The following is a 27,935-nucleotide window of genomic DNA, read 5'->3' on the forward strand; positions in this document are numbered from 1 at the left end:
AGGTCGGATTCGATCTCTAAGTAGGACCAATAAATGCCAGTCGTATGAGTTGAGTGATTTGTCTGGCGATGAAATTGGGAACTTCATGGTTGATGAGGATGATCAAGACTTTACTCTGGCGAGGAGGCAAAAACGGAAGAATCAGAAAAGAAGTGAAACCGAAAAGGATAGCGCGCCAGTGAAGGCTTCAGGGCAGCGCTGCAATGGAACGCCGAAAAGAAATATGCCAGTGAACGCTCCGCAGAGGAAGAGAAAGCAGAGGAGGGTGGGTGGCGATGATGATGACCGAACAGTCAAGGCAGGAGCGCACCAAGTCTCAGCCTCAAATGCCTAGAGCCCGAAAGCTACACGGATTTGCAAAAGTGGCGGGGATGGAGAAGATATGCCGCATTGGCATAAGGAGATGACAAAGTTTATGATGGGGGCTAAAGCTAAGAAGCTGAAGCCTAAAAGATTTGACATCTCCAAAGTCCTGAGGGAATCTATTCTCGGACAACCGTCTCGATCAATGCATACTGGAGAAGGGAGTGGGGCAGCAGATGCAGCTGAAGGCTACCCTCCTCTTCCAAAGAAGTTTCGGTTTGAGGACGATGTCGTGCCACTCACAGAAGAGGGACAGAGACAAGCTGAGCGGGCGGAGGAGATGGAAGACTTGTTTGAAGAGTTCAACTTTAGTTGTGCTGTTGAGGAAATAGGAACGACTGCCAGCCGTGAGGTAAGTAAATCATCTCCAGCACTTGTGTAGAATAATTCAATATTCAAACAATAGACAAGAACTGATTTGACATGAATTGAGAACTAAATCTGCACTATATTATTCAGAAAGTGAAATGATAACTAATGATCAATTCATGGCCTGCAGGTTCTTGGAGTAGACGATGAGGAGGAGGAAGAGACTCAGGAGCGCAGGTGTGCTCGAGGGCTGCATGAATTGATATTAGAAGACGATCGAGGATGGTTTTGTATCTACTGTCAGCATGCGGCGATTTAACCAAAGGATGTAATTCCTCCATAGGTAAGTATATATCAATTTCTTCCTTAAATAACTGAAATCAGAAAACCATCCAACTATGGAACATCAAAATTGTTCCTTTTAATTAATTATCTACCATCCTTAATTCTATACTAATTTGTTATCTGAATGTAGGTCAGTGCAATTTTAGGTTGATTTAAAATTTGTGCAGCTACCCTTATTTATACCACTTCTTCTTCTTTCTTTCGCAGGCGATCAAAGCTCGTAATGCTTCCGGAAAGAAGAAGCAGGAGAAAGGGAAGGGTCTGGATCTTAGCGCCGTTAATCTCCCAGAAGCTGATGCAACGGATATAAGAAGCTGGACTAGCGGCTCAGTGTGGAGCATCAAGGCTGGTGTGCGGGAAAGTATGTACAAACACCAGCAAGAAGGAACTTGGCAGGCAGTACCGATATTGCCGATTTAAAGAACTCAAATCTAGTTGGAGTGGGCGGATGCATCATTTCTCATGCCCCAGGGACAGGAAAGAAATGTCTCATGATCATATTCCTCGAGACATATCTAAAGATATATCCAAACTGTCTTCCGATGATCATCGCCCCGGCTGGATTGCTTCAGAACTGGGAAGGGGAGTTCAGGAAGTGGAAAGGGCTGGTTTAATTTCCACAACCTGAACAATCTGGCAATTATCAGTGACGAGATGGCGGCTGCTGATCATCTCCTTCAAGGAACGAGTATCAGATGCAGGGACATGGAGGCAATCCGGATGGTAAAGATATATTCATGGAAGAGAGGGGGAGGCCTTTTGGGGATTAGCTACAGTCTGTTTGAGAAGCTGACGGCGCAGAAAAACGTGGAAGCAGATGCAGGCGAAGAGGGGCGGAGGTCGGGTGTTGAAAAGAACTTCGAAGTTCTGAGGTCGATACTTCTTGAGATGCCTGGACTGGTGATTCTTGATGAAGGCCATACTCCACGCAACCGCCGGAGTAAAATTTGGACTTCACTGGTTCAGCTCAAGACCGAAAAGCGTGTTATATTGTCTGGGACTCTTTTCCAGAACAACTTTAGAGGGCTGTTCAACTCACTGAAGATCGTAAGGCCTACATTGGCAGAAGCAGCTATGCAGGACCCGACATTCACTGAGATTCTGCATTCAGATAGGAAACGCCGGAGATCTAGGGATGCTTTACTTCCGGAATCCATCAACCGTGCAGTGCAGAGGCTTAAAGTCTCAATGTCACCGTTTGTGCATGTGCACAAAGGCTCTATCCTGCAAAAGAGTCTTCCCGGATTAAGAGAGTGTGTCGTCCTCTTGAAATCGACTGGATTGCAAAAGAATCTGATCGACTGGTTGGAAGGGGAACGACTAAGGAAAACAATTAAGAGTTCAGATTTTGGATTTTCTTTGGTATCTGTTCATCCGTGCCTTATCCAACGATGCAAGTCGCAAGTGCCAACTGATGGAATTGATATGCAAGCAGCCGAGGCATCAAAGCTCAATCCCAACGAAGGAGTCAAAACAAAATTCATCATCGAGTTTGTCCGCCTCAGTATGACGCTGAAGGAAAAAGTACTCATCTTCAGCCAGTACCTTCCACCCTTGGACCTGATCGAAGAGCATCTGACCGCGACCTTCCAGTGAAATGCCGGGAAGGAAATTCTGAGGCTGGAAGGAAAGCTAGAGAAGAAGCAACGCCAGAATGTGATCAACGCATTCAACGATCCAGAAAATGATTCGAAGATCATGCTGGCGTCGACAAAGTGCTGCTCTGAGGGCATTAGTCTGGTTGGGGCTTCCAGGGTCATTCTGCTGGACGTCCTCTGGAATCCTTCTGTCCAGCAGCAGGCAATCTGTCGAGCTTATAGGATTGGGCAAAACAAGTTTGTCCATACCTACCATCTTATGACTGCTGGCACGACTGAGGCGGACAAATATTGCCGGCAAGCTGAGAAAGAGCGGCTATCCGAATTAGTATTTTGCTCTTCTTCAAATGAAAAAGATATCTCAAAGCAGCCGATGCCGGAGATTGAGGACAAGATTCTTGAGGCGATGGTCAAGCACGGAATGACAAAAGACATGTTTGAAAAGATTATCCACCAGCCAAAAACCACAGACTTGATCCAATCCTTAGGCCTCAGAGGTTGAGAATGCTCCCGGAAGTATTAAGGTACGGCTTGAGTGAAATTATTTTTTAAGAAACAAATTGAGTTGATTGATTCATTTTTGTTTGTGAATTGTTTGGCTCATTTTCTGGAAGAAATAGAATGTGAAAGAAGCTTTTTTGTTTATTTTCTTATGAATTTTAAAATTTTGTTTTTCTTATGAATGTTGCAGCTGAATTGTTGCGATAAAGCAGGGAATCCCTATGGGAACGGACTGCAGGCACCTGATGGTCTGTCTCTTTCTCTGTTTCTTATCCTTCAGTCGAAGCAAACACTAATGTTTCTTCCTCCTCTGTCTCTGAAAATTTTTTCTTGGATGGACTGTCGGACAGGTATAGTTATTTCATGAAATGAGAGCAGCCAAGACAGCAGCAGTCCCATCTTGTTTGTGGACACCAAGCCTAAGGATGATATCCCAATGTCTCCACGTTAACATAACAAAGACTCCTCCCCTCGATATGTAGTAAGTACAAGTACAATACTTCTGTTTTTCTTCATACATGCTCCATCTCTCACTCTCTCTCTCTCTCACTATATATTATTTTTTCCACGGCAGAAACAATAAATGATGGATTGTAGTTCGTATAGGTTTCTTATGAATTTTAAAATTTTGTTTTTCGATGGATGGTTGGCCTGATATTGCTAAATCTGTGTACCGGGAAAGTGATGCGGGTGAAAGGACAGTGATCCTTGTGATAAAGCAGAGAAACTTGCTGGCAACCGCCTGTCATCTAGAGCTAACTACAGACACCCGACGGTCTGTCTGTTTCTCTGTTTTTATCTGTAAGTAGAAGTGAACACTAATGTTTTCTTGAAGCTATCCGGTTTCTCCGCTGTTGCTGAATATTTTCTTGGATGTAGAGGCATAGTTATTTCATGAAGACTGTGGACGAGAGCAGCCAAGACAACACCCAGTCCTGTCTTGTTTGTACGCACAAAGGCTAAGTATATTAACAAAACAAGGACTCGTCTCCACAATACTTAGTAAGGACAAATATGTTTCTGTTTTTCTACATACATGGTTCCTCTCTCACACTCTTTCACACAATACATTATTTATGTGATGGGTTATATTGTTTCTGAAAGAAGTTTTGAATTTTTAAATTTTTTTCCATGGCAGAAACAAAAAATAGTGGATTGTAGTTCATATAGGTTTCTTATGAGTTTTAAATTTTGCGTTTCGACGGATGGCTGGTTTGACATTGTTAAATCTCTGTACCAGGAAAGTGCTGCGGCTGAAAAGACAGTGATCATTGGGATAAAGCAGGGAAAGTTGCTGGCAACTGAAGGTGCGTTTGTTTAGCTGTTTCTTGTCTTTAAGTAGAAATGTACACTAATGTTTTCTGAAGTTATTCCCTTCCTCCTCCGTTGCTGAATATTTTATTGGATGCACTGTCCGACAGGCATGGTTATTTCATTAAGACGGTGGACGAGAGCAGCCAAGAAAGCAGCGGTCCCATCTTGTTTGTTGACAGAAAGCCTAAGGATGATATCCCAATATTTCAACATAAACAAAACAAGGACTCCTCTCCTCAATATGTAGTAAGTACAAGTACAACACTTCTGTTTTTTCTATATACATGCTTCCTCTCTCTCTCACACTATATATTAATTCTGTGATGGGTTATATTGTTTTCGAAAGAAGTTTCAATTTTTTTCATTTTTTTCCACGAAAGAAATAAAATGTGGATTGTAGTTCATACAGGTTTCTTATGAATTTTAAAATTTGGTTTTTTTTGATTGATGGCTGGTTTGATATTTCTAAATCTGTGTACCAGAAAAGTGCGGCGGCTGAATGGATTCCAAAGTGCAGGTCCAAAATCCAAGAAGGCCCAAATGCAATTTATTTTTTATTTTTCCAGGACCATATTAAAGATATGACTGGTACCGTCCATGGAGAAAAAAGGCAATATGTTGTAACAACCTAGTGTTGTATTGTGATTGCTTGAAAAGATAGATAATCTTGCTGAAGGCCCAATTTAGTTGGATAGATAATCTTGCTGAATGGTGTTGCATAGAAATAATTTGCAGGTAGCAATTCTTGAGGGAGATGAACACAGGTCTGTGTAAGCTTAACTTGTTTTTGATTTTATCAATTTCGTGTGTTTTATAATTGATCTCGCAGAGTGTGCCTGTGTTGTTTGATCTGTTCATGAACTGTCCTTGGAAAAATCTATGTTGGTGTTGTGTTTATCTGCGGTTCGTTTTTTGTTGTGCTTTTAATTGGTTGCAGCTTGATTTTTGAATGAATTTGGGGCCAACAATAACAAATTTGTGTGAGAGTTATATTGGTTTCTTGTGGCTTGTCTGGCTTTCCAATCATTTGATTTGGGTTGATTATGATATCCCAATATTTCAACATTAACAAACCTAGGACACCTCTACTCAATATGCAGTAAGTATAAGTACAATACTTCTGTTTTTCAATATACATGCTCCCTCTCTCACTCTCTTTAGCTCTCACTACATATTATTTTTGTGATGGATTGTACTGTTCCCCAAAAAGTTTCAAATTTTTTCATTCTTTTTCCACCGAAGAAACAAAATATGGTGATTTGTAGTTCATAAAGGTTTCTTATGAATTTGTAAATTTTGTTTTCCGACTAATGGCTGGTTTGATATTGCTAAATTGTTTACGAGGAAAGTGCTGTGGCTGTAAAGATCATTGCGATAAAGCAGGAAATCTTGCTGGCAACCGCTTCTCATTCTGAGCAGAATGCAGACACCCATCGGTCTGTCTGTATCTCTGTTTCTTATCCTTAAGTAGAAATGAACACTAATGTTTTCTGAAGCTATTCCCTCCCTCCTCCGTTGCTGAATATTTTCTTGGATGGACAAGCATTGTTTTTTCATGAAGATGGAGGATGAGAGCAGCCAAGACAACACCAGTCCTGTCTTGTTTCTGCACACAAAGCCTAAGGATAGAACGCAGTCCTTGAGATTGATTTAATCCATTTTCAGCAAGTCTACTCCAAAAAATGATGATCACAGACAGCCCTTACTGAAACCATTTGCAAGGAAATGGGGAGTGTTCGGAGATTATAAATAAACCCACCTCATTGCTTCAAAGATTCAATTTCAGAATAAGAAAATGTTTGTTGGATTTTTTGTCCTTATGGTCCACCCCAAAAGTAAATACACAAATACACACTCGTCTCGCAGCCCGAGCGCATTCGGGCCTGGCCCATGTCCCGACCTCACTGACCGTCCGGCTGCGTCCCGACTTAGCGACCTGTCCGACTTCGACCGCTTGACTACTTCCTGATTCAGAGATCTGTCCTGAGTCGGACCGTCCGCCCGACTTCGTCCGACTTAGGCCGTCCGCCCGACTTCGTCCGACTTAGACCATCCGTCCGACTTCGTCCGACTTCGACCATCCGTCCGACTTAGTCCGACTTCGACCATCCGTCCGACTTCGTCCGACCTCGACCGTCCGCCCAATTTAGTCCCGGCTTGGACCGTCCGAACTCATACCCACTGTCCGACTTTATACCTCCCGACCTTGACCCACGTCCTGATCCGACCAGACTAGGATCCGCGTCTTTTTCTTAGCCATGCCCCTGGCCGTCCGATCTGGGGCTTTGATCCTGTCCGTCCATTCGACCTGTATATATATATATATACTTGGAATGTGAGAGGAACAATTCATTCGATACATTACTCACTCTCTCTCTAAAGCTTACCCTCTCTAGCCTCTCTCTCTCTCGACTTTTTCTCTCACTCTCCCGTCCGACGGCGGTTCACGGCGGTTGTTTGTGCAGTGCCTTTCCTCCTATGTTTGTGGAGTTCCTTTGGCACCTGTTTCCCCCTGTGTGTGTGTTGTTCGTAGCCGAAAGGGGCTCGTTCAACTATAGGCTTGTGGTTTCTGTTTCCTGTATGCCTGTTACTTTTACTGTGGGGGTGTTTTGTGGTTGTGAGTCGTGGTGTTGTGGCCGGTGTGCTTGTGTTAGTCGCGATTCGAGTGTGTATGTGTATATTTTGTGTTTTGAGTGGTTAGGGACTGAGCCTAGCCAAAACGAGTTAAAGTTTTTGTTCGATTTTCTTAATAAAGAATTTGATCCTTTTCCGCAATTTTTAATAACAAGTGGTATCAGAGCTCTGTGTGCCTTCTTCGTTCTTTTTAGAAAATCGTTTTGTTCTTCTAAGTTTCAGTTAATTTGTTACTAAACCGGTGTATTTTTCCAAAAACGGTTTTGTTTTTCAAACTTTCTTTGTTAAACAAAGTATAAGTCAGGATAATTGCCTCTGTGTGGTTTTAGATCTGTTAAATTCGTTTGGATCTCTTTACTGTGGAGTCAAGCTCAAAAGTTTTTCGAAAATATTAAAAGTTTTTTGAAAAAGGTTCTTTAATATTCAAACTGTTCTCGTTTGAAAATTAGTGATAAAATCTGTAAGCCAGTCAGCCAGTTTGTTTTTGCATTGTTGTGTCGGATCTGTGGAGAACACTGTTTTTGGTGTTAATTTCGGTGATTCTAACTTTTGGTTAGAAGAGAAACAAATTCTTGTAATTTTTGTTTCTTGGAAATTAACCATTGCTAACCCCTATTCTCCAAAAAGGAGAATAGGCCGTTTTTTGTTCTCTGTTCCTATTTTTGTAGGAATATTATTTTTGTTGTTGCTGTGCTTCAAGGGTAATCTCTAAAACTCATCTTTTACAATTACTGTTTTGTGTATGTTGATATAGTTAGGTTATATCTTGTGATTAATTCTTTGCCTGCTGTGATTATCTGTTGTGTGTGATAATCTGTATTTTCTTGCTCGACAGTGTGATATTTTGCCAAATTTTTTGTTTCTGTTTTGTGTGAAAATTAGAAAATAATTTTCTGAAAACTAAGTAATATTTGACTGAAAATCTGTTTTTCAATATAAATAAAATGGCTAGTCATTCTGGTTTTAGTATTCAACCTTTTGATGGAAAAATGGATTTTGCAATTTGGAAACAAAAAATGAGAAGTATTTTAGTAACTCAAAGGTTGATTAAAGCAGTGGAGCCTGATCATTCGATTCAAGTTCCTCTTGAGAGGAGGGTTGAATTGGATGAAATTGCTTCATCTACTATAATCTTACATTTGGCTGATCATGTAATTAGAAAAGTAGGCAAACAAGAATCTGCTTTGGCATTATGGAATAAATTAGATGAACTATACACTCAAACATCATTACCAAGTAGAATGTATTTGTTAGAAAAATTTTTCAGTTTTAAACTTGATTTATCAAAATCAATTGAAGAGAATCTGGATGTTTTTTCTAAACTAATACAAGATATTAAACTTACTGGTGATAAAAACATTGATGATTATAGTGCTATAGTTTTATTGAATGCCATACCTAACTCATACTCTGATGTAAAATCAGCCATTAAATATGGGCGTGATTTTATTTCATTAGATGTAGTTATTAATGGTTTAAAATCTAAAGAATTAGATTTACAAACTCACAAGTCAAGTAAGGGTGAAATTATGTATGTTAGGGGTAGGTCACCTTTTAGATCAAATAAGAAAAATAATTTTGGTAGTAACAAAAACCAAAATAATAATAATAAAAATAGATCTAAAAGTAGAAATAAAAACAGATCTAAAACTCCTAATAAAGGGGGTAGAAGATGTTTTAATTGTGGTGACCCAAATCATTTTATACGCGAATGCCCTAAAAGAAATAAAATTACAGTAATGATAGCAGTAACAATAGTCAAAGGCAGCAAACTTGTGAAGTAGCCAATATGACATTGCTTGATAAAATGTGTGATGATGTTTTTGCTGTTAAGACCGACTGTTCAAATGTGGATATTTGTGCAAATGAATGGCTTATAGATTCTGGTTGTACTTATCATATGACTCCTTTAAAATCAATTTTTAGTGAATACAAAACCTTAGAAAACTGCACTGTTTCGATGGCTGACAACAGTGTATCCAATGTTCTTGGAATAGGAAGTGTAAATTTAAAATTTAGCACTGGTTTTGTATTGAAACTAAATAATGTGAGGCATGTTCCTGGTTTATCAAATAACTTGTTATCTTGTGCTGCTTTGTCCGATTTAGAATTAGAGGGTAAATGGGGGAGTAATTGCATGAAAATTACTAAGGGGTCCTTAGTCGTGTTTAAAGCTGAAAAACGTAATAATCTGTATGTTACTTGCGTTGAACCAATAAATGTGCCTGTAAATTCTGTAAATTCTGTTTTAGAGAATAGTGATTTGTGGCATAAACGACTAGGACACTTAAGTAATAGAGGTCTAGAAATTTTACATAAAACTGGCTGTTTTGGAAATGTAAAATTTGAACCTGTTGCTTTCTGTGATAACTGTGTTTATGGTAAACACCATAAAGTGCAATTTCCCCAAACCCCCAATAATAACAACAGAATTTTTTCAAAACAAATTCTAGACTATTTACATGCTGATGTGTGGGGCCCAGCTAGTGAGCCCACACAAGGAGGGTCTAGGTATTTTTTGTCCATTATAGACGATTTTTCAAGAAAAGTATGGGTTTTTCTGTTAAAAAACAAATCTGATGTGTTTGAAACTTTCAAAAATTGGAAAGTTAAAATTGAAAATCAAACTGAAAAGAAAATAAAATGTCTTAGGACTGATAATGGCTTAGAATTCTGTAATTCTTGGTTTGATATGTTTTGTCAAGAAAATGGTATTAAAAGGCATAAAACTGTCCCCTACACACCCCAACAAAATGGGGTGGCTGAGAGGATGAACCGGACTCTCTTAGAGAGAGTTCGAAGCCTTTTGGCTTCTTCCGGTTTATCCAAGAAATTTTGGGGTGAAGCTGTTGTTACAGCAGCTTACATAATAAATAGATCACCTTCGATTCCATTAAATGGTTTGTGTCCTGAATTTAAGTGGACCGGTAAAAATGTTGATTTTTCAAACCTTAGGGTTTTTGGGTGTTCTGCCTTTATACGTACTAATAATGACAAGTTAGACCCTAGAGCTGAAAAGTGTGTTTTTCTAGGGTACCCGGAGGGAGTTAAGGGGTATAGACTTTGGTTAAGGTCTAGGCCCGGTTTTAAGGCCATTATTAGTAGAGATGTTGTGTTTAATGAAAATGAAATGCCATGCTTAAATGTTGAAAAATCTGTGTGGGATAAATCTGAATCAAATGTTGAAAATGTAGATTCAATTGGTACACCAAATGAGGTGGAGTATAATTCTGAGCATAACTCTGTTGATATTAGAAATGATGGAAATTATGATAGTCTGTCTGATATTCATAATGAAATTACTCCTGAAAATAATTCTGAAATGAATTCCAATGTGCCTGAAATTGATAATTCTGTTGAGAATAATAATAATTCTGATTTTGATAGAAATGATCAAAATGAACTAGAAAATTATCAATTGACTAGAGATAGGGATATGAGAGTCCCTAGATTACCTAGTAGGTTTGGTGATTTTGATTTAACTTCGTTAGCTTTTAGTGTGTTTGAGAATTTAGATGGTAGTGAACCTAAGACCTTTAGGGAGGCATAAATTCTGAAAATAAAATAGATTGGTTAAAAGCTATGAAAGAAGAAATGGATTCTTTATATAATAATAAAACTTGGAGTCTAGTCCCTAAACCACCTAATTGTTCTCTTGTTGATTGTAAATGGATTTATAAGGTTAAACAAGAAGATAGTGGAATTAGGTTTAAAGCAAGATTAGTAGCCAAAGGTTTTACTCAAAAGGAGGGAATAGATTATAATGAAATTTTTGCCCCTGTTGTCAAATTTACCACTGTGAGAATCATGTTAGCTTTAGTTGCCTTTTATGACTGGGAATTAAAGCAATTAGATGTTAAAACTGCCTTTTTACATGGTGAATTAGATGAGAAGATTTATATGAAACAACCTGAAGGTTTTATTGATAAAAATGAAACTAATCATGTTTGTTTGTTAAACAAGTCTTTGTATGGTTTAAAACAGTCACCTAGACAATGGAATATCAAATTTGATAATTGTATGAAAAATCTTGAGTTTACTAAAAGCAAATTTGATTATTGTTTATACTTTAAAACTGTTAAAAGCCAACCTATTTTTCTTCTCATTTATGTGGATGATATGTTGATTATAAGTCCATGTATAAAGCTGATTGATAATGTGATTAAGTGTTTGTGTGATAATTTTGACATGAAATTGTTGGGGGATGCCAAGGTGATATTAGGCATGACAATTATTAGAGATAGAAAAAATTTCAAACTGTTTTTAAATCAATCCTCCTATATTTCGAAAATTATTAAAAAATTTTCCATGTGTGATGCAAAATCTGTATCTGTTCCAATGGCTTCTAATTTTGTGTTAAGTAGGGACCAATGTCCAAAATCTGAATCTGATTGTGAATATATGAAGCATGTGCCATACTCTAATGCAATAGGTTCCATAATGTACTTAATGGTTAGCACTAGGCCTGACTTAGCCTATGCAATTAGTTGTTTAAGTAGGTATATGTCAAATCCAGGCTTAGAACATTGGCATGCCTTAAAGTGGGTGTTTAGATACTTATCTGGTACAATCAATGTGGGTTTAGTTTTTGGTAAATATACTAAAAATATATAGTTAGAGGGTTTTGTAGATTCAAATTATGCTAATGATAGAGACACTAGGAAAAGTACTACTTCATATATTTTTACCTTGTGTGGAACTAGTGTTAGCTGGAAATCACAATTACAACATATTGTTGCTCTATCCACAACTGAATCTGAGTATGTAGCAATAACTGAAGCTTTAAAAGAAGCAGTGTGGTTAAAGGGTTTAATTACTGAAATTGGTTATTTGCAACATACTGTCACTGTATTTTCGGATAGCCAGTCCGGAATTCAATTGTGTAAAAATCCTATGTTTCATGATAGAACTAAACACATTGATGTACGTTTTCATTTCATTCGGGACATAGTATCTAAAGACATAGTAAAATTAGAGAAGATCCCGTCTGAATATAACCCAGCTGATATGGGTACTAAGGTTTTGCCTGCAAGTAAATTCGTATCTTGTATGAGATATATACATTGTGATACTTTTGATTAGTCTTATACTACTTAGTGTAGTTGGTAGGCTAATTTAATGTTCTTTCACTAACATTATGTATCTATGTTGCAGGTATAAGGTAATATAAAATGAAATAAAATAGGCGATGATGTTCCCCGACCATTCGGACCAAAAGTCAGGTGGAGGATTTGTTGGATTTTTTGTCCTTATGGTCCACCCCAAAAGTAAATACACAAATACACACTCGTCTCGCAGCCCGAGCGCATTCGGGCCTAGCCCATGTCCCGACCTCACTGACCGTCCGGCTGCGTCCCGACTTAGCGACCTGTCCGACTTCGACCGCTTGACTACTTCCTGATTCAGAGATCTGTCCTGAGTCGGACCGTCCGCCCGACTTCGTCCGACTTAGGCCGTCCGCCCGACTTCGTCCGACTTAGACCATCCGTCCGACTTCGTCCGACTTCGACCATCCGTCCGACTTAGTCCGACTTCGACCATCCGTCCGACTTCGTCCGACCTCGACCGTCCACCCAATTTAGTCCCGGCTTGGACCGTCCGAAGTCATACCCACTGTCCGACTTTATACCTCCCGACCTTGACCCACGTCCTGATCCGACCAGACTAGGATCCGCGTCTTTTTCTTAGCCACGCCCCTGGCCGTCCGATCTGGGGCTTTGATCCTGTCCGTCCATTCGACCTGTATATATATATATATACTTGGAATGTGAGAGGAACAATTCATTCGATACATTACTCACTCTCTCTCTAAAGCTTACCCTCTCTAGCCTCTCTCTCTCTCGACTTTTTCTCTCACTCTCCCGTCCGACGGCGGTTCACGGCGGTTGTTTGTGCAGTGCCTTTCCTCCTGTGTTTGTGGAGTTCCTTTGGCACCTGTTTCCCCCTGTGTGTGTGTTGTTCGTAGCCGAAAGGGGCTCGTTCAACTATAGGCTTGTGGTTTCTGTTTCCTGTATGCCTGTTACTTTTACTGTGGGGGTGTTTTGTGGTTGTGAGTCGTGGTGTTGTGGCCGGTGTGCTTGTGTTAGTCGCGATTCGAGTGTGTATGTGTATATTTTGTGTTTCGAGTGGTTAGGGGCTGAGCCTAGCCAAAACGAGTTAAAGTTTTTGTTCGATTTTCTTAATAAAGAATTTGATCCTTTTCCGCAATTTTTAATAACAATGTTATTTTGTCATTTTCCCAACACCTCCTTTCTTCATAATCGTTTATAGAAGAAGCTTCATTGACGTACTCAATGCACTCCATTGGATTCGTGATTTCTTTTGACTGAATATCAAGTAGGCCTTAGTACATTGTGTGTTCCTAAAAGTGATGGGGCTTCTGGTCACTATGCACTGCGCTCATAACTTCGACTAGGATTCCTTCAAAGGTGCCTTTTCTGGTCAATATCATAAAGGGAGGACATACGGTGGAACAAGGAAGCTTCGAGCACCGAAAACCATTATGAACTTGCATCCAGACCCTAGATATATGTATATAGTTGCAATTGATTTACAACTCGAAACTATATGCATTGTATTCAACAATATATAAGTCGATCCGGCCATTATATAATTAGTTGTGAAACTTTCTATTGTCCATGAAAATTGGTAAAATACCTATAATCCATAACTACTTGTGGTTATATATAAAATTGTTTACAAACTTTCCGTCATAGTTATAAATGATCACTATTAAAAATCTTACGAGAATATTCTTACAATTCTAATATACTTATAATCTATCCAATCAAACACATTAATTAGTGCAAACCTAGAGCAATCTTCAATGAAGAATTGTCGGAAGAAATGAAAATTTCAGAAATTATCATATACCTATACAATCTTGTGTATATGTATGCAATATAGCAATCTGAAACTAATAACTGGTCAAAAAATAATAAATATTCATAAGAATCTATATGAACTATAATCCACCATATTCTATTTTTTCCTTGGAATAAAAAATAAAAAGCTCCAAACTTCTTTAGGAAACTATACAACCACTCACATTTTATTTCTTCTAACTAATCAACCAAACAAATCACAAATAAAAATGAATCAATCAACTCAATGTGTTTTTTCCAGTTCATTCAAGATGTACCTTAATACTTCCGGGAATATTCTCAACTTTTGATGCCCAATGATAGGACAAGTTGGCTTTCTTAGGCTGGTGGATGATCTTTTCAAAGATACCTTTTATCTTTGCATGCTGTACAATCTCTTCGAGAATCTTATCCTCAATATCCAGCCTCTAACAAACTTGATTACCAGCTAATAGGCAACACTACAAAAAAAATTACAAATTACTACGGAAAAATTCCGTCACAACTGACAAAATTTTTGTCGCAACTTTTAATTACAACGGAATTTGCAACCAAGTGGAAGTTGTAGTAAATATTATTGTAGTAACCCAATGTAACAATTAAAATATTCCGTTGCAGAGAATTGCAATAGAATTAGTGACAGTCATTTCTATCGCAATTTTTTGTTACGGAATTATACTACAGTGGCTAATTCTGTTGCAAGTTTTTGCAATGCAAATTGCGAGATAATATAACTATTGCTAGTTTTGTTGCAAGTTTTTGCAAATAGAATAGCAAATTGCGAGAGAATATAACTATTGCTAATTCTATCGCAATTTTTACAATTTCTTTTGCTCGTTTCTTGTCAATTTTTTTTTAATATCTATCTAAAAAATATTAATTCAATCCTCCATAATCAATAAATTTAATGATTCGATTAATATACCTTCTCAAAGATACAAGAACTAGTTGAAATCATATAAAATTTTCAAATTTAAACAATATCAATAGACCTAAAATACAATGTATTTAGTGTGAATACCGCAAGTAGCACATATCAGAAAAATGTATAGATCTAATTCAAGTTACCATATTATCATACCAAAACAACTAAGGTCGTAACTAAAACACTTGTAATGATAAAATATCATGATTTCGGAGCACTACCACCATCTGAATCGGGTTCGGACCTATGAATTGATAGTGCTCCCATACGTCGTAATTGCTCCATAATGGTCAAGTTCAAATCGTAGATGGCTCGTTGTTGGTTCTCCATATTTGTGACACGTTGTATCACTTCTCATTGACTACGTCCCTCGGCAAGATCTGTCCTCAACTCACCCAACTCACACTCTATCTTTGTCAATCGTTCCTCAAGAATAAATGTGCCCGGAGTACGACCATCGCTGCAGAAGGATGATGGTCGAGGAGGAACAGTCGCACCTAATGACCCCAACCCATAAATGCAATTTTTCTTGTCACGGGGTACTACAATGAGGAACACATTATCCTAATCATATGACGTATTTCCTTGTTGAGTCAGGTGTGCTTCAACATCCACCTTGTCCTGAAATTAATTTAGATGAATACAATGTTAGTTTTCCAAACAAAATCATAAAAATATTTGATACAAATGAATAATAATAATAATAATAATAATAATAATAATAATAATAATAACAATAAGAACAACAACAATATGGTGGCAACACTAAAATTTACATGCCCCAATAAATGCCCGGAAGGAGGCAACCAAATCCATTTAAAGTCAATATTTCAATAGGTCTATAACTTTTAGTCCCTTATGTTAATCCTTTAATCATGAGCTCAATCAATCAATACAAAACAAAATTTCTGCTCTTGAAGTATATTATGATCAATAAACGGTTACTTTTGGTTCAACTTAATTTACAACATCAAAAAAAAATTAACGTAAAATATATGTCCAATTTAACTAAAAATTTAAGTTATGATAAGAATCTCACTAAATGACAACAAAAAATACAAAATGAGATTGTCTAACAATATAATTAATCCATTCCCCAACAAAATTTAAACAATAAAATATTTTTATTTAGAATGAATCATAACATAATAATAACATCAATTTAACCCACCAACCAACCTAAAGATGAATAATAAACCTATGCCAACCAACACAATAATAACGCCAAATAAAAATTTAAGCTATGATAAGAATCCCACTAAAATTCATCGGCAACTTAATAATAAAGAATGCATTACAAGAAAAAATTCACAATGAGCTTATCTAACAATATAAATAATCCATTCCCAACAAAATTTAAACAATAAAATATATTTATTTAGAATGAATTATGAAAACGATAATGGAAATCAACTCACAGCTACTTTAGTTGTGATAGTTAAAAATCGCATGCGTTTTATATTCATATCATATGCTATATTTGGGTGATTTTGATTGGATTCTACCTAATTTATATGCGAATTTTTTATTTGCTGTGTGCCAGAGGGCAAATATTAAATTTGGCATAATTGGCAGAAAAAAAGAAATAAAATTAATTAAAGGCCCAAAAGCCCATCTACAAAATAATTAGGGCAAAAATCAAATAAGAAGAGAAAAAGACACGCCTATTTGGCAGGAGAGGACGGCTAGGGCAGAAACGCACAGGACCAGGAGACTAACAGATTCATAGATCGCGCAGGAGCAAATCGACATAGAAGATTTCCCCTTCCCTCTATGACTTTATCTTTCTCTTTTGTTCTTTGTTATTTGATTATGGAATAGATACTTTTCTGGTTTGAGGGGTAATAATGTTTTGGTTCTTTTGTTTTGGAGATTCTTGATTTTCTTTATAAAAGTTCTTTTTGATTATCAATATTTCTAATTCTGAGAATAGCATTTGTGATTGTTAGATTGATTGAATATTTTGGTACTGATATTTAAATTAGTCTGATAATCTAAAGTCAATTCAGGTAGGATATCCGTAATTGTATTCGCACTTGAATAGGTGACAACCAGGTTGAATAGTTCCTTCCCGGGGGTTAGACAATCAAATCTAATTGCTCCTCTTTGGTAATAATTTTTTTGAATTGGGTTTTTCTAGATTGGAATGCGGTTAGGCAATATTCTTATGGGCGCACCTAGGTTTATTTGCTTAATTAGGGGTAGTTAACGGTCGTACCTTAATTACCTACACTGTAAGTAAAAATTGGTTGTCAGAGCTTGTTGATAACTATAACCAATTTATTGATACTTTAATAAGAATTAACTTTATTGAATTTATGATAAAACACAAGTGTCATAACTGTATCATCCCTTGAGCCAGGCATCCCCTTGATAGTCAGTTCCCCTTTAATTTAATTGCTTTCTTATTTTATTTTAATTAGATAATAAAAGAAAAATCACCCTTTATTTACTGCATTAGAATACGAAAGAGTGAATCACACAATCCCTGTAGAGACGATTCCCCTGTATTACATTAAATTGTGATAACGGATTAAGTGAAATATTTGATTGACCTCGCGACATGTCAATTTTTGGCGCCGTTTCCGGGGATTGGCGCTTTGTTTTACTCTTTTGTGTAATTTTAACTTATCCTCTTGTTTATGTCCCGTTCTTCTCGTACAGGTGAACTGATATTTAATCTTGAGATCGAGAAGGTTGAGCGAAAGCTACGAAAGGAAGCCAAGCAACGAAAAGCTGCTCAGGTTGCGAAGCTGGGAAACCACCTCAAAATCTCTAGCTCTAGCAACTCTGAGAGTGATCAAGAGACTGTCATGGCTGAGGATACCTGCACTTTAAGGGAGTTGGCTGCTCCCGACTTGGCGCAACAGCCCTTATGCATTAACTTTCCAACACTCAATAACATTGTTGCTCTGAACTGAAATCTGAATTAATTCATTTATTGCATTTTTTTCATGGACTTGCAGGTGAAGAACCTCACAAACACTTGCAAGAGTTCGACGTAGTGTGCTCCAGCATGAAACCACCAGGTGTTACTGACGAACATATCAAACTCAGAGCCTTCCCATTCTCACTCAAAGATACTGCAAAGGATTGGCTCTACTATTTCCCACCTGGAAGCATCGACACGTGGAACGACATGAAGAAGAAATTTTTGGAGAAGTACTTTCCCGCTTCCAGAGCTGCGATCCTGAGGAAGGAGATATGTGGCATCAAGCAACAATCAGGTGAAACGCTCCATGAATATTGGGAGCGATTCAATAAGCTTATCATTAAATGTCCACAACATCAAATTCCCCCTCAATTATTGATTCAATACTTTTATGATGGTTTGTCGTTGATGGACAGGAGCATTATCGATCCTGCAAGTGGTGGAGCTTTAGTAAATAAGACGCCGGCACAAGCTTGGGATCTTATTGCGAGGATGGCTGAAAACACGCAGCAATTTGGTTCAAGAGATGTTGGACATATGAGCGGAAACAACAACGATCATGCCATCCAATCGATGCAGCAACAACTTTCTGAGTTGACGAGCTTCGTTCGCAAGATGGTCGTGGAAAATCCAACCCGGAATATGCACGAGTGCAGGACACCCTACAGATGCATGTCCGACCCTCCAAGAAGAATGTGCAGTGGATGTGAACACTGCAAACTACGGTATGAATAGACCTCCAACGTACAATCCGTACTCCAACACTTACAATCGAGGCTGGAGAGATCATCCGAACCTGCGTTATGGAAACGCACAGCAGGGTAATGCTCATCAACCATTCGGAGCTATGCAACAGATGCAACAACCTCGTTTCTATGAGAAACAGCCACCCCAAGCACCCACAAGCAACTTTAGTCCATCTTTGGAAGACATGGTGAAGTCTATGGCTACCAGTACCCTGCAATTCCAACAAGAGATGAAGTCAACTGTCGACAAGTTACAAGGTCAGATCAATCAAGTGTCATAGGAGGTGAAGGAGCTACGTGAAAGAGGAAAGTGGCCTGCTCAGCTTGAGCCAAATCTAGCAAATGTCAGCGCCATCACTATCTGCAGTGATACAAAGATTGAATGTTCTTCCCGGCCTAATCCAAAGAATACGAGTGCTATAACTCTTCGTAGCGGAAAGGAATTGGAAGGTCCATCTCCTATCTCAAAGGAACAAAAGGAGGATCAGATTGAGATGGAGATTGAAAAAGAAGTTGAACTTCACGAAAAGGTACTTCCTAACTCTCTTCTTCCTACTGAAACTAAATCAGCTCATTTTCCTGACAGGTTGAAGAAACCACAAAAGGTAAACAAACGAAAAGAGATGATGGAAATATTCAAGAAGGTGGAACTTAATATCCCGCTCCTGGAAGCTATCAACCAGATCCCCAAGTACGCAAAGTTTTTGAAAGAACTGTGCACCAACAAAAGAAAATTGCGAGGGGACGAGCATATTATAGCGGGTGAGAACGTTTCTGTTGTTATCAAAAGAAAGGTACCACCTAAAACAGGTGATCCAGATATGTTTTCTATCCCTTGTAAGATTGGAAAAACTGAGATAACTAAGGCTATGCTAGATCTAGGAGCTGCTGTTAATGTCATGCCTCGATCAATATACGACTCTTTAAATCTAGGGCCTCTAAAAGAAACAGGAATTATTATTCAACTTGTTGATCGAACCCATGCTTATCCCGATGGTATGATAGAAGATGTATTAGTTCAAGTGAATGAATTAATTTTTCCTGTTGATTTTTATATTCTTCATATGCACGATGCACATTGTTTTAATCCACCGCCTCTTTTGTTAGGAAGACCTTTTATGTGCACTGCAGGAACAAAGATAGATGTTAAAAAAGACACACTCAGCTTGGAGTTTGATGGAGAAGAATTTAATTTCAATATATTTAATCCGTCAAATGTCCTGTTGAATCTGAATCGTTATATGCAATTAATGTTATTAATTCTGTGGTGCAGGAAACTTGTGAAGTTGGTAATGAGAATAAACGAAGAACTGTGTTGACAAAACAGTTAGAGAAAAGACCAACTGGAGAGAGTAAGAAAAGAAAAAAGATTGTCGAAAAGTGAAGATGGATTCCCAAGGGATCACCATTGCTGGCAGCGAAAAAATGTCATAAGGAGAATCAAAATTCTAAGCCGAAGAAAAAGTGTGTGGCCAATAGACATCGCTTCAAATTATACCACGAGGGACCCTCACTTGATCCTATAAAGTCGGCACCCGTTGCGGATTTTGATGTTCAGAATTGATGCGAGGCGAAGTCTAGCTCAAAGACTATAAAGAAAAGCGCTTTTTGGGAAACAACTCAAAATCATTTAATTGCTTTATTTAATTTTATTTAATTTTATTGTTTAATTGCTAATACACTTTTGATAGTTTTTTTTGGTTTAGTTGCCGCCTCCAATCTCCGGTGCCGTCGACTTCTTTCTCCCCTGCTCAGTCATCGCCGATCACCACATCCGTTTCTCTAAATGGCTTGCGTTGGTTAGTTGTTTTCGCAAGACTCAGGAGAACTTCAAGCCTCCCTAAAAATCACGATCAAATGAAGAGGTGTTAACAAAGCTCCCAACTACTACACCCCCTATGGACTCCAGGGAAGTTCCTCTCTTCTTTTATTGCTTTCTTTACATTGAGGACAATGCATACTTTAGGTGTGGGGAGAGTTATGCAAATTTTTGGGCAAAATTTTCATTTTTGTGCTATTTTTATGCCTGATTTGCTGTCTTTTCGCATGTTTTTGAGATTAGTCTGAAGTGAGTCAAAGGTGATTTGTGTGATATGTTAGTTTGGCATGACTAATGACATTTGATTGGTGATATGTTGAGTCAAGTTGACGTTTGAACCCTGTGAGAATTTGAGTCTATGTTCCGAAAGTCACATTAGAAAATAAATTGCACATATTCAAGCTTTTGAAAATTTCTTTCATGTGTCATTTGTAGTGCTCAATTAGATGACCTAGAACTTGAGTGATTATGCACGTTGAACTTGCAACTATTGAGTCTTGCGTTTTGAAAATGATAAGGGCATTAGGTAACCCATTAAGCCTTTCTTTATTACCCAGCACAATATATTCCCCTAGTTAGCCCATTTGAGCCTTCTTAGCCTATTTTTCTTTTATAATAACCTTTCTTTTAGCCTCATACCCTTCTTTTGATTAAGCCTTCTCCATTTGAACCCTATGTTAGAAAGAATTACTTTAAATCCATATTATGATGCACTTTATTTCTTCGGCACTAGTTAAAGAAGAACTTTGGGTACGAATAAGTCATAGTATGAAGGAATAACTGTGGGTAGTGTAGGTATATTTATATATATATATAAAGGCAAAAGCCAAAAAAAATAAAAAAATAAAAAATAAAAAAAAAAAGAAAAAAATAAAAAAGAAAAAAAAAAAAGAAAAAAAAAAGAAAAAAAAAGAATATATATAAAATAAATACTAAATGAATACTAAAATAATCATCTTGAAGTATTTTATTTAATTATATTATTGAAGTTTGGGCAGTGAATAAAATAAGGATTTCATTGTTTATGCCGATTTGTTCTTCATGTGCTAGCATCGTGTTCTTACTGTATTCTTTTCTGACATATTTTAGCCCTTGTATATCCTTTTTCCTACCCTGACCATAAGCCCCGTTACAACCCTTATTGAAAGTCCATTTGATTCTCTATGCTAGATTCGAATATCTTAAGGGAGATTTGATTTTTACTCAAGCCTATAGGATAATCTTTTGTTGCACTACCTGAGTGTTGAGCCAATTATACACTTAATTCCTTCAGAGAGCATGTGCGAATACACTTTATCTTGTGAGGTTGACTTGGCTTGATGTGTTAAAATTTGGATTGAATTGGTTGTGTTGGATCCTCTTGTCATATCGAGTTGTCTGCGATTTCTTTGGCTTATTTCGAATTTATGCTTGAGGGCAAGCATGATCTAGGTGTGGGGAGAATTGATAGTTAAAAATCGCATGCGGTTTATATTCATATCATATGCGATATTTGGGTGATTTTGATTGGATTCTACCTAATTTATATGCGAATTGTTTATTTTTGTGTGCAGAGGGCAAATATTAAATTTGGCATAATTGGCAGAAAAAAAAGAAATAAAATTAATTAAAGACCCAAAAGCCCATCTACAAAATAATTAGGGCAAAAATCAAATAAAAAGAGAAAAAGACATGCCTATTTGGCTGGAGAGGACGGCTAGGGCAGAAACGCACAGGAACAGGAGACTGAAAGATTCATAGATCGCGCAGGAGCAAACCGACAGAGAAGATTTCCCCCTCCCTCTGTGACTTTATCTTTCTCTTTTGTTTTTTGTTATTTGATTATGGAGTAGATACTTTTCTAGTTTGAGGGGTGATAATGTTTTGGTTCTTTTGGTTTGGAGATTCTTGATTTTCTTTATAAAAGTTCTTTTTGATTATCAATATTTGTCTAATTCTGATAATAGCGTTTGTGATTGTTAGATTGATTGAATATTTTGGTACTGATATTTAAATTAGTCTGATAATCTAAAGTCAATTCATGTAGGATATCCGTAATTGTATTCGCACTTGAATAGGTGACAACCGGGCTGAATAGCTCCTTCCCGGGGGTTAGACAATCAAATCTAATTGCTCCTCTTAGGTAGTAATTATTTTGAATTGGGTTTTTCTAGATTGGAATGCGGTTACGCAATATTCTTATGGGCGCACTTAGGTTTATTTGCTTAATTAGGGTTAGTTAACGGTCGTACCTTAATTACCTACACGGTAAGAAAAAATTGGTTGTCAGAGCTTGTTGATAACTATAACCAATTTATTGATACTTTAATAAGAATTAAATTTATTGAATTTATGATAAAACACAAGTGTCATAATTGCATCATCCCTTGAGCCAGACATCCCCTTGATAGTCAGTTCCCCTTTAATTTAATTTCTTTGTTATTTTATTTTAATTAGATAATAAAAGAAAAATCCCCCTTTATTTACTGTATTAGAATACGAAAGAGTGAATCACACAATCCCTGTGGAGACGATCCGTTCCCCTGTATTACATTAAATTGTGATCACGGATTAGGTGAAATATTTGATTGACCACGCATAGGTCAAGTTGCTTTCGCATTAATGAATGTGACGCAATTGTGTTCTTTAGAATGGACCCATTTATAGGTTCCAACCTTATTCATTCCCTGAATATTTGCAAATGATAAAAAAAATTAATAATTTAATCTAAAAAAACATAAATCAATGTTAATAACTAAATAAAGAAAAGCTTAACATCAAAATACATAAGTGAATATCTTAACCTCGGCGTAACACATACAAAACATGACCATCATTAAGAATTCAAAACTCTTTCAGACATGTGCCATGCATAATACATGAGCCTCAACCCATGTAGATGAGACAAGAAAGATATTGCAGTTTAAAGAGACACACCAAGAAGAATACTATCCGCCCAGGAACGTACCCACTAATGTTGTTCACCTGTTTTAGAAAATGACATTTCATTTATCAAATAACCATTCCATATTCATTCTGAAATGTTTTAACAGTGATCCACCCAGGAAAGATTTAACAGAAGCAATGTTTGATAGTCAGCAGTTGGATTACATTTTGTAGTTCTAGTTTTTTCAAATAATTTCCTAAGATTGCAAATCCTTTTGTGTGCATGCAATTCAAGAAAATTTTTTATTATGAAGCATTAACAATATGGTTTCTGCTCTAATGTATTATTTCATTACATCAAAGAAGATTTATCCCTAGCATCATGAGATTTTCCAACAAGATGCTCCTTATGTTCAACTATGACTGTGAACACCAGATTTCATCAACTTTTAAGAGAAATTAGACAATAGCACATGTTGAAAGAATTGTATGTAGCAACAATACAGATCCGTATAAATGACATTTGAGAGAGATATTTTGGTTAAATAATACATAGTCGTTACAGAGATCAATAAGTTTCATGTAAAAGAGTACATTGCTCGTGCAAGAACTTTAGATTTTGCAGGTAATCTATATGGACAGATCAGGGTGGTTATTCTTCATAAATTTCACCACAAGATTAGAGTATATCCAAGGAATCAAACCCTCAAAAAGAGGAAGTTCAATTCATTTTTTTTTTTCTGTTGTCTCATTTTGCTTTTTCCCATGTGTCAATACTGATCCATCATTAGCATTACAATATATATTTCTTCTTCTGAACAAATATATGTCGTGACAACCTGGTCACAAATGTTTGTGAGCTGGATCAAGGCTTTTCCAATGTTGCCTTTCATATTCCATCCCCACATCCCAACCTCAGAACTTCCCAATAACATTTTCTTTTTGAGTTGTTTGATTTCAAAATTCTTTAATAACAGGCCATCACTTTTACCGTATCAATATAATTTTACAAGTTTATATTTAAGACATTAAGGTTCAAAAATTTTATGACCTATTTTTAAAATGTAAAATATAAATTCCAAGTATACAACTTATATTGTAATCTAACTGGTATATAGATATTTTCTTTCTTTGTAAAAAGAAACTATTAATTAGTTAAATGCTTTCCTAACATATGGAAAACAAGAGGAGATAATACATCACCACAAAGTACCTGATTAACTCCATGCTTAAGCCTTCGATACTGCAGTCAAAATACACAATTATGCAGCTTTTTCTTTATACCCAATTTCACCTAATGAATAAAGACTAACAATGCAGAGAAAATACCTTTCCACATTAAAGTGTTTAGTCTTGTGACTTAACCAACGAAGATATTGAGTAAGTTTGGCTGCAGTAAAAGTTTTGCCACGAGCAGGCAATCCAACCTGACGAAAATCATAAAATTAATCAGGAAATTTTTTATCACCCATGTAACAATCCAAACCTTAAGCATATGAAAATCATATTAGCAAAATACCAAGACAATCGCTAGATGCCTATCCTCTTTTAGACCGAGCAACTGATCTGCTACAGCTGCAGCTGCAACTGCTCCTGCAGCTGCTCGCATAGCGTTCTAACAGACTTTGTAACATCCAACTAAGGTAACTATTTAATTTCCTGGATAGACTTTGTAACACTCTGGTTTCCAACTACTTTTTATGGTCAACTTCCATAACCTCTTTGAGATGTTAGCGGCACAGCCATGCCTGTGTAAGAAGATGCAGGTATGCTACACCCACCTAAGTTGGTGCAATGCAAAATTTTCATCTCACTCCAATCCATAACCAAGACCATAAACTTAAAAAGACTTTAAATTCCAATAAATATGTTCAAGATTCTAATTTACATGATTACCATCACAGTGCTAATCTATTCATGGTTTGCTTGTAAATCCTTGTCCAAGGGGTTAAAGAAAGAAAAAATTATATATATGTGTGTATATATATGTGTATATATATATATCTCAATTTGAATGAGCTGTCTTTAGACCTTTGCTTATCCTTGGTTATATGTGTTGGCCAATTGGGTAACTAAACTTAAGGGAAGCAGATACAATACAAGTAGAAAGAAACTAAGGAAGTGTGAGAAGTTATAAAGTAAAAATGATACAGAGGAAAAAGAACACTCCCACTTGATCCATCAATCTTGGAAAACATTCCTACATTACTTAGGGACCTAGGAGTAGCAGCCATGTTAGCCGCATAAACCATATCTGAATTTGCAGATGTACCTGGAGCTGGGACAACATAGTGCTCGATGTCAAGCTCCAAACCTGCCCTTTCATTCTAAATTGGAAAGTGTAGAAATGAAATTGAAAGTTTTATAAATGAAACTCCATAAAAAGAAATAATGAAAGTTGCAAAATAACATTGAAGAATTGCAATATCACATTATAATGTGAGAGATCATTTCAATGCCATAAATTTGACAAGGGAGCAAATCAAGAATTTGAGAACTATATCTTTTTCAAATGCACCTACCACATTACTTTCAGCAGCAGAAATTATATTGATATCTGGTATTCCATGAACAGAGGAAGGCTGGAAATTCTCCTGATGTGCTCTCCAACTTGCAGCAAGATCAAATGGCGAAACCCTATCCGCTTTAATCCATACTTTGTACTCAAGAATCTCGTCACCACTCAAATTAAATACAACCATCCCTCTGTCCCCCCTTAAGGTACCCCCAGTAAGTTACCGGTTCAGACCCTCCTCCACAACGCAAGGGACATTACTACACTTTGGTTTCAACAAAAACTTAAAATCCAATGTCTCTGTTTCGGAAATGAATGAAATAGACAGGAAAAAAACGGATCAATCATTAGCTTACACATTTCAGAAACACGAATTTACAAATATAATCTTAGTAAATCACTAGAAAAGTGGCACAATCACGGTATATGACCCATTTAGCACTTCTTTCAATCTATGCTGTTTCCAATAAACGATAAAGCGTATGTAGAGGCACAAACATAATATTGTTTGAGAAATGATAGCACTGAACCTTACCTTAAAATGGAGATGAAGTAACCTAAAATCAGAGATGTTTACCATGGTTAGATGATACAACAAAGCTTAACTCCCACATAGATGTCGACTCACATTCCATCGGGAGCTGAACAACAATGACATAAAGATTAATCAACAAGCGCAATCATTAGTTTTCAAAAACAAAATTATTCATATACATACATACAAAAACAAAGCTTTTTTTTTTTTTTTAATCTCTCACCATGGCAGGGGCAGGCAGGCGCGGAGCAGAAGAAGAAGAAGAAAAAAGGATGAAAGGAGGAGAAAGGAAAGAAATGGGAGGAAGAAGGAAGGAAGAGGGAGAACTTGTGTATGCGGGTGCAGGCGCCAAGGAAGAGAAGAACTTGTGTGCGAGGGCGGCTGCGGCGTTAGTGGACTGTGGATGTGGATGGGTAGTATTGATTAGACATTAGGATTAAATTGTGTATATTTTATAATAATATCATTATATTTATCATTAAAATTTAAAATACAACATTAATAATATTAATAAATATAAATAATTATTAATAATATTAAAAAATAATAATACTATTAATATTTTTTTTTATTTTATAATTCTTTTATTATATAATTTAAATTATTTTATTATGCATTACAATATTTTTATAATTTAATTATTTACTATATTTGTTATTTTAATTATTTTTATATTGTAACAATTTAATTAATTATTTATATATATGATTTTTATATAATAAATAAATAATAAATATATATAAATAAAATTAAAATAAAACTTAATTATTTTTAAATAAAATTCAAATTTTTAGAAAAATAGAAAATAAAAAAAAATTATTAAAAATAAGTATATATAAACCGGCAGTTCAAACCGTAATCGAAATTGTCATTCGAAAGGTTCGGTTTCGATTTAAGACAAACCGTAACCGGCGGTTTGTAATCGTAACCGACGGTTTGAACCGTTTGGGCAAGTCTAAGCTTGTTTGCGAGTGAGTAGCGTCGAGTGAGAATTAGGGAGTGAGTATCGCTGAGTGAGAATTAGGGCAGATTTGTTAAAAATCAAAATTAATAAAAATATATAAAAAAAATTAAAAATTAAAATTATTTAATAAATAAATAAAATTAATTATTAAAAATTAAAATTTTAAAAAATAAATTAAAAATTTTTAAAATAATAATTTTAAAAATTAAATTAAAAATTTAAAAAATAATAATTATTAAATTATTTATAAAATTAAAAATTAATTTTTTTTTATTTGAACTCTGCAACAAATTTAATTTGTTATTATTTCTGTCGCAATTTTGAAACAGAATATTATATTTGTTACATAATTTTTGGAAAATCTGCAACAGATTTAATGTATTATTTCCATTGTAATTTTGCAACGGAATATTTTATTTGTTGCATAATTTTTGGAAAATCTGCAACAAATTTAATATGTTGCTATTTCCGTCGCAATTTTGCAACGGAATATTATATTCTTTGTGTAATTTCAAAAATATTTGTGACAAATTTATTCTATTGCAGTATTCTCTCACAACATATCGCAATTGAGACTATTTCTTTGTTGCCTAGCAAGTTCCGTTGCAATTTTGCAATAGATTGTATTCGGTAGCAATATTCCATTGCAATTTCCATTTTTTTTTTTTTTGTAGTGCAAAGAATTCGTATGTAGCATATAAAAGATT

At 36.3% G+C, this 27,935-nt stretch overlaps 1 protein-coding gene, 1 long non-coding RNA gene, 1 other non-coding gene and 1 pseudogene across 9 annotated transcripts; 2 read left to right on the forward strand and 2 right to left on the reverse strand.

The window, feature by feature from the left end:
- Positions 1 to 382: 382 nt before the first annotated feature.
- On the forward strand, positions 383 to 3,117 carry LOC127240873 (SNF2 domain-containing protein CLASSY 3-like; annotated as a pseudogene).
- A 635-nt stretch (positions 3,118 to 3,752) lies between these two features.
- On the forward strand, positions 3,753 to 4,583 carry LOC127240854 (uncharacterized). Its single transcript, XR_007836391.1, has 4 exons — positions 3,753 to 3,917; positions 3,996 to 4,118; positions 4,357 to 4,423; positions 4,538 to 4,583. It is a non-coding gene; the product is annotated as an uncharacterized LOC127240854 (long non-coding RNA).
- Positions 4,584 to 14,229: 9,646 nt separating this feature from the next.
- LOC127240853 (6-phosphofructo-2-kinase/fructose-2,6-bisphosphatase-like) lies at positions 14,230 to 26,652 on the reverse strand. Of its 7 annotated transcripts, none has more exons than XR_007836390.1 (6): positions 26,488 to 26,652; positions 25,737 to 26,370; positions 24,544 to 24,641; positions 24,428 to 24,457; positions 15,074 to 15,473; positions 14,230 to 14,388 (listed from the first exon to the last, which is right to left on the reverse strand). XR_007836390.1 is itself a non-coding variant. In XM_051259698.1 (6 exons), the coding sequence occupies exons 3-6, from the start codon at positions 25,914 to 25,916 to the stop codon at positions 15,446 to 15,448; spliced, it is 336 nt and encodes a 111-aa protein (XP_051115655.1). In that variant the 5' UTR covers positions 25,917 to 26,029; positions 26,307 to 26,370; positions 26,488 to 26,652; the 3' UTR covers positions 14,926 to 15,445. The 7 variants fall into 7 exon arrangements, 6 of the variants coding, with proteins under 6 accessions (XP_051115655.1, XP_051115653.1, XP_051115659.1 ...); XM_051259698.1 differs by lacking the exon at positions 14,230 to 14,388 and having other exon boundaries at positions 14,926 to 15,473; positions 25,737 to 26,029; positions 26,307 to 26,370; XM_051259696.1 differs by lacking the exon at positions 14,230 to 14,388 and having other exon boundaries at positions 14,926 to 15,473; positions 25,737 to 26,029; positions 26,265 to 26,370.
- On the reverse strand, positions 18,040 to 18,146 carry LOC127241145 (small nucleolar RNA R71). Its single transcript, XR_007836474.1, has one exon. It is a non-coding gene; the product is annotated as a small nucleolar RNA R71 (small nucleolar RNA).
- Positions 26,653 to 27,935: the final 1,283 nt, after the last annotated feature.

The sequence above is a fragment of the Andrographis paniculata genome, unplaced genomic scaffold (genome assembly GCF_009805555.1).
Source record: "Andrographis paniculata isolate CXL003 unplaced genomic scaffold, ASM980555v1 Contig80END, whole genome shotgun sequence".
Taxonomy (NCBI): Eukaryota; Viridiplantae; Streptophyta; class Magnoliopsida; order Lamiales; family Acanthaceae; genus Andrographis; species Andrographis paniculata.

Coding starts and splice junctions, on each gene's coding strand:
- LOC127240853 (XM_051259698.1), bottom strand. CDS start 25,916: ATGGTTGTATTTAATTTGAGTGGTGACGAGATTCTTGAGTACAAAGTA. Junction 24,642..25,736: donor CTGCTGCTGAAAGTAATGTG/GTAGGTGCATTT, acceptor GATTTTCGTCAG/GTTGGATTGCCTGCTCGTGG. Junction 15,474..24,427: donor TTAAGCATGGAGTTAATCAG/GTACTTTGTGGT, acceptor AATTAATTTCAG/GACAAGGTGGATGTTGAAGC.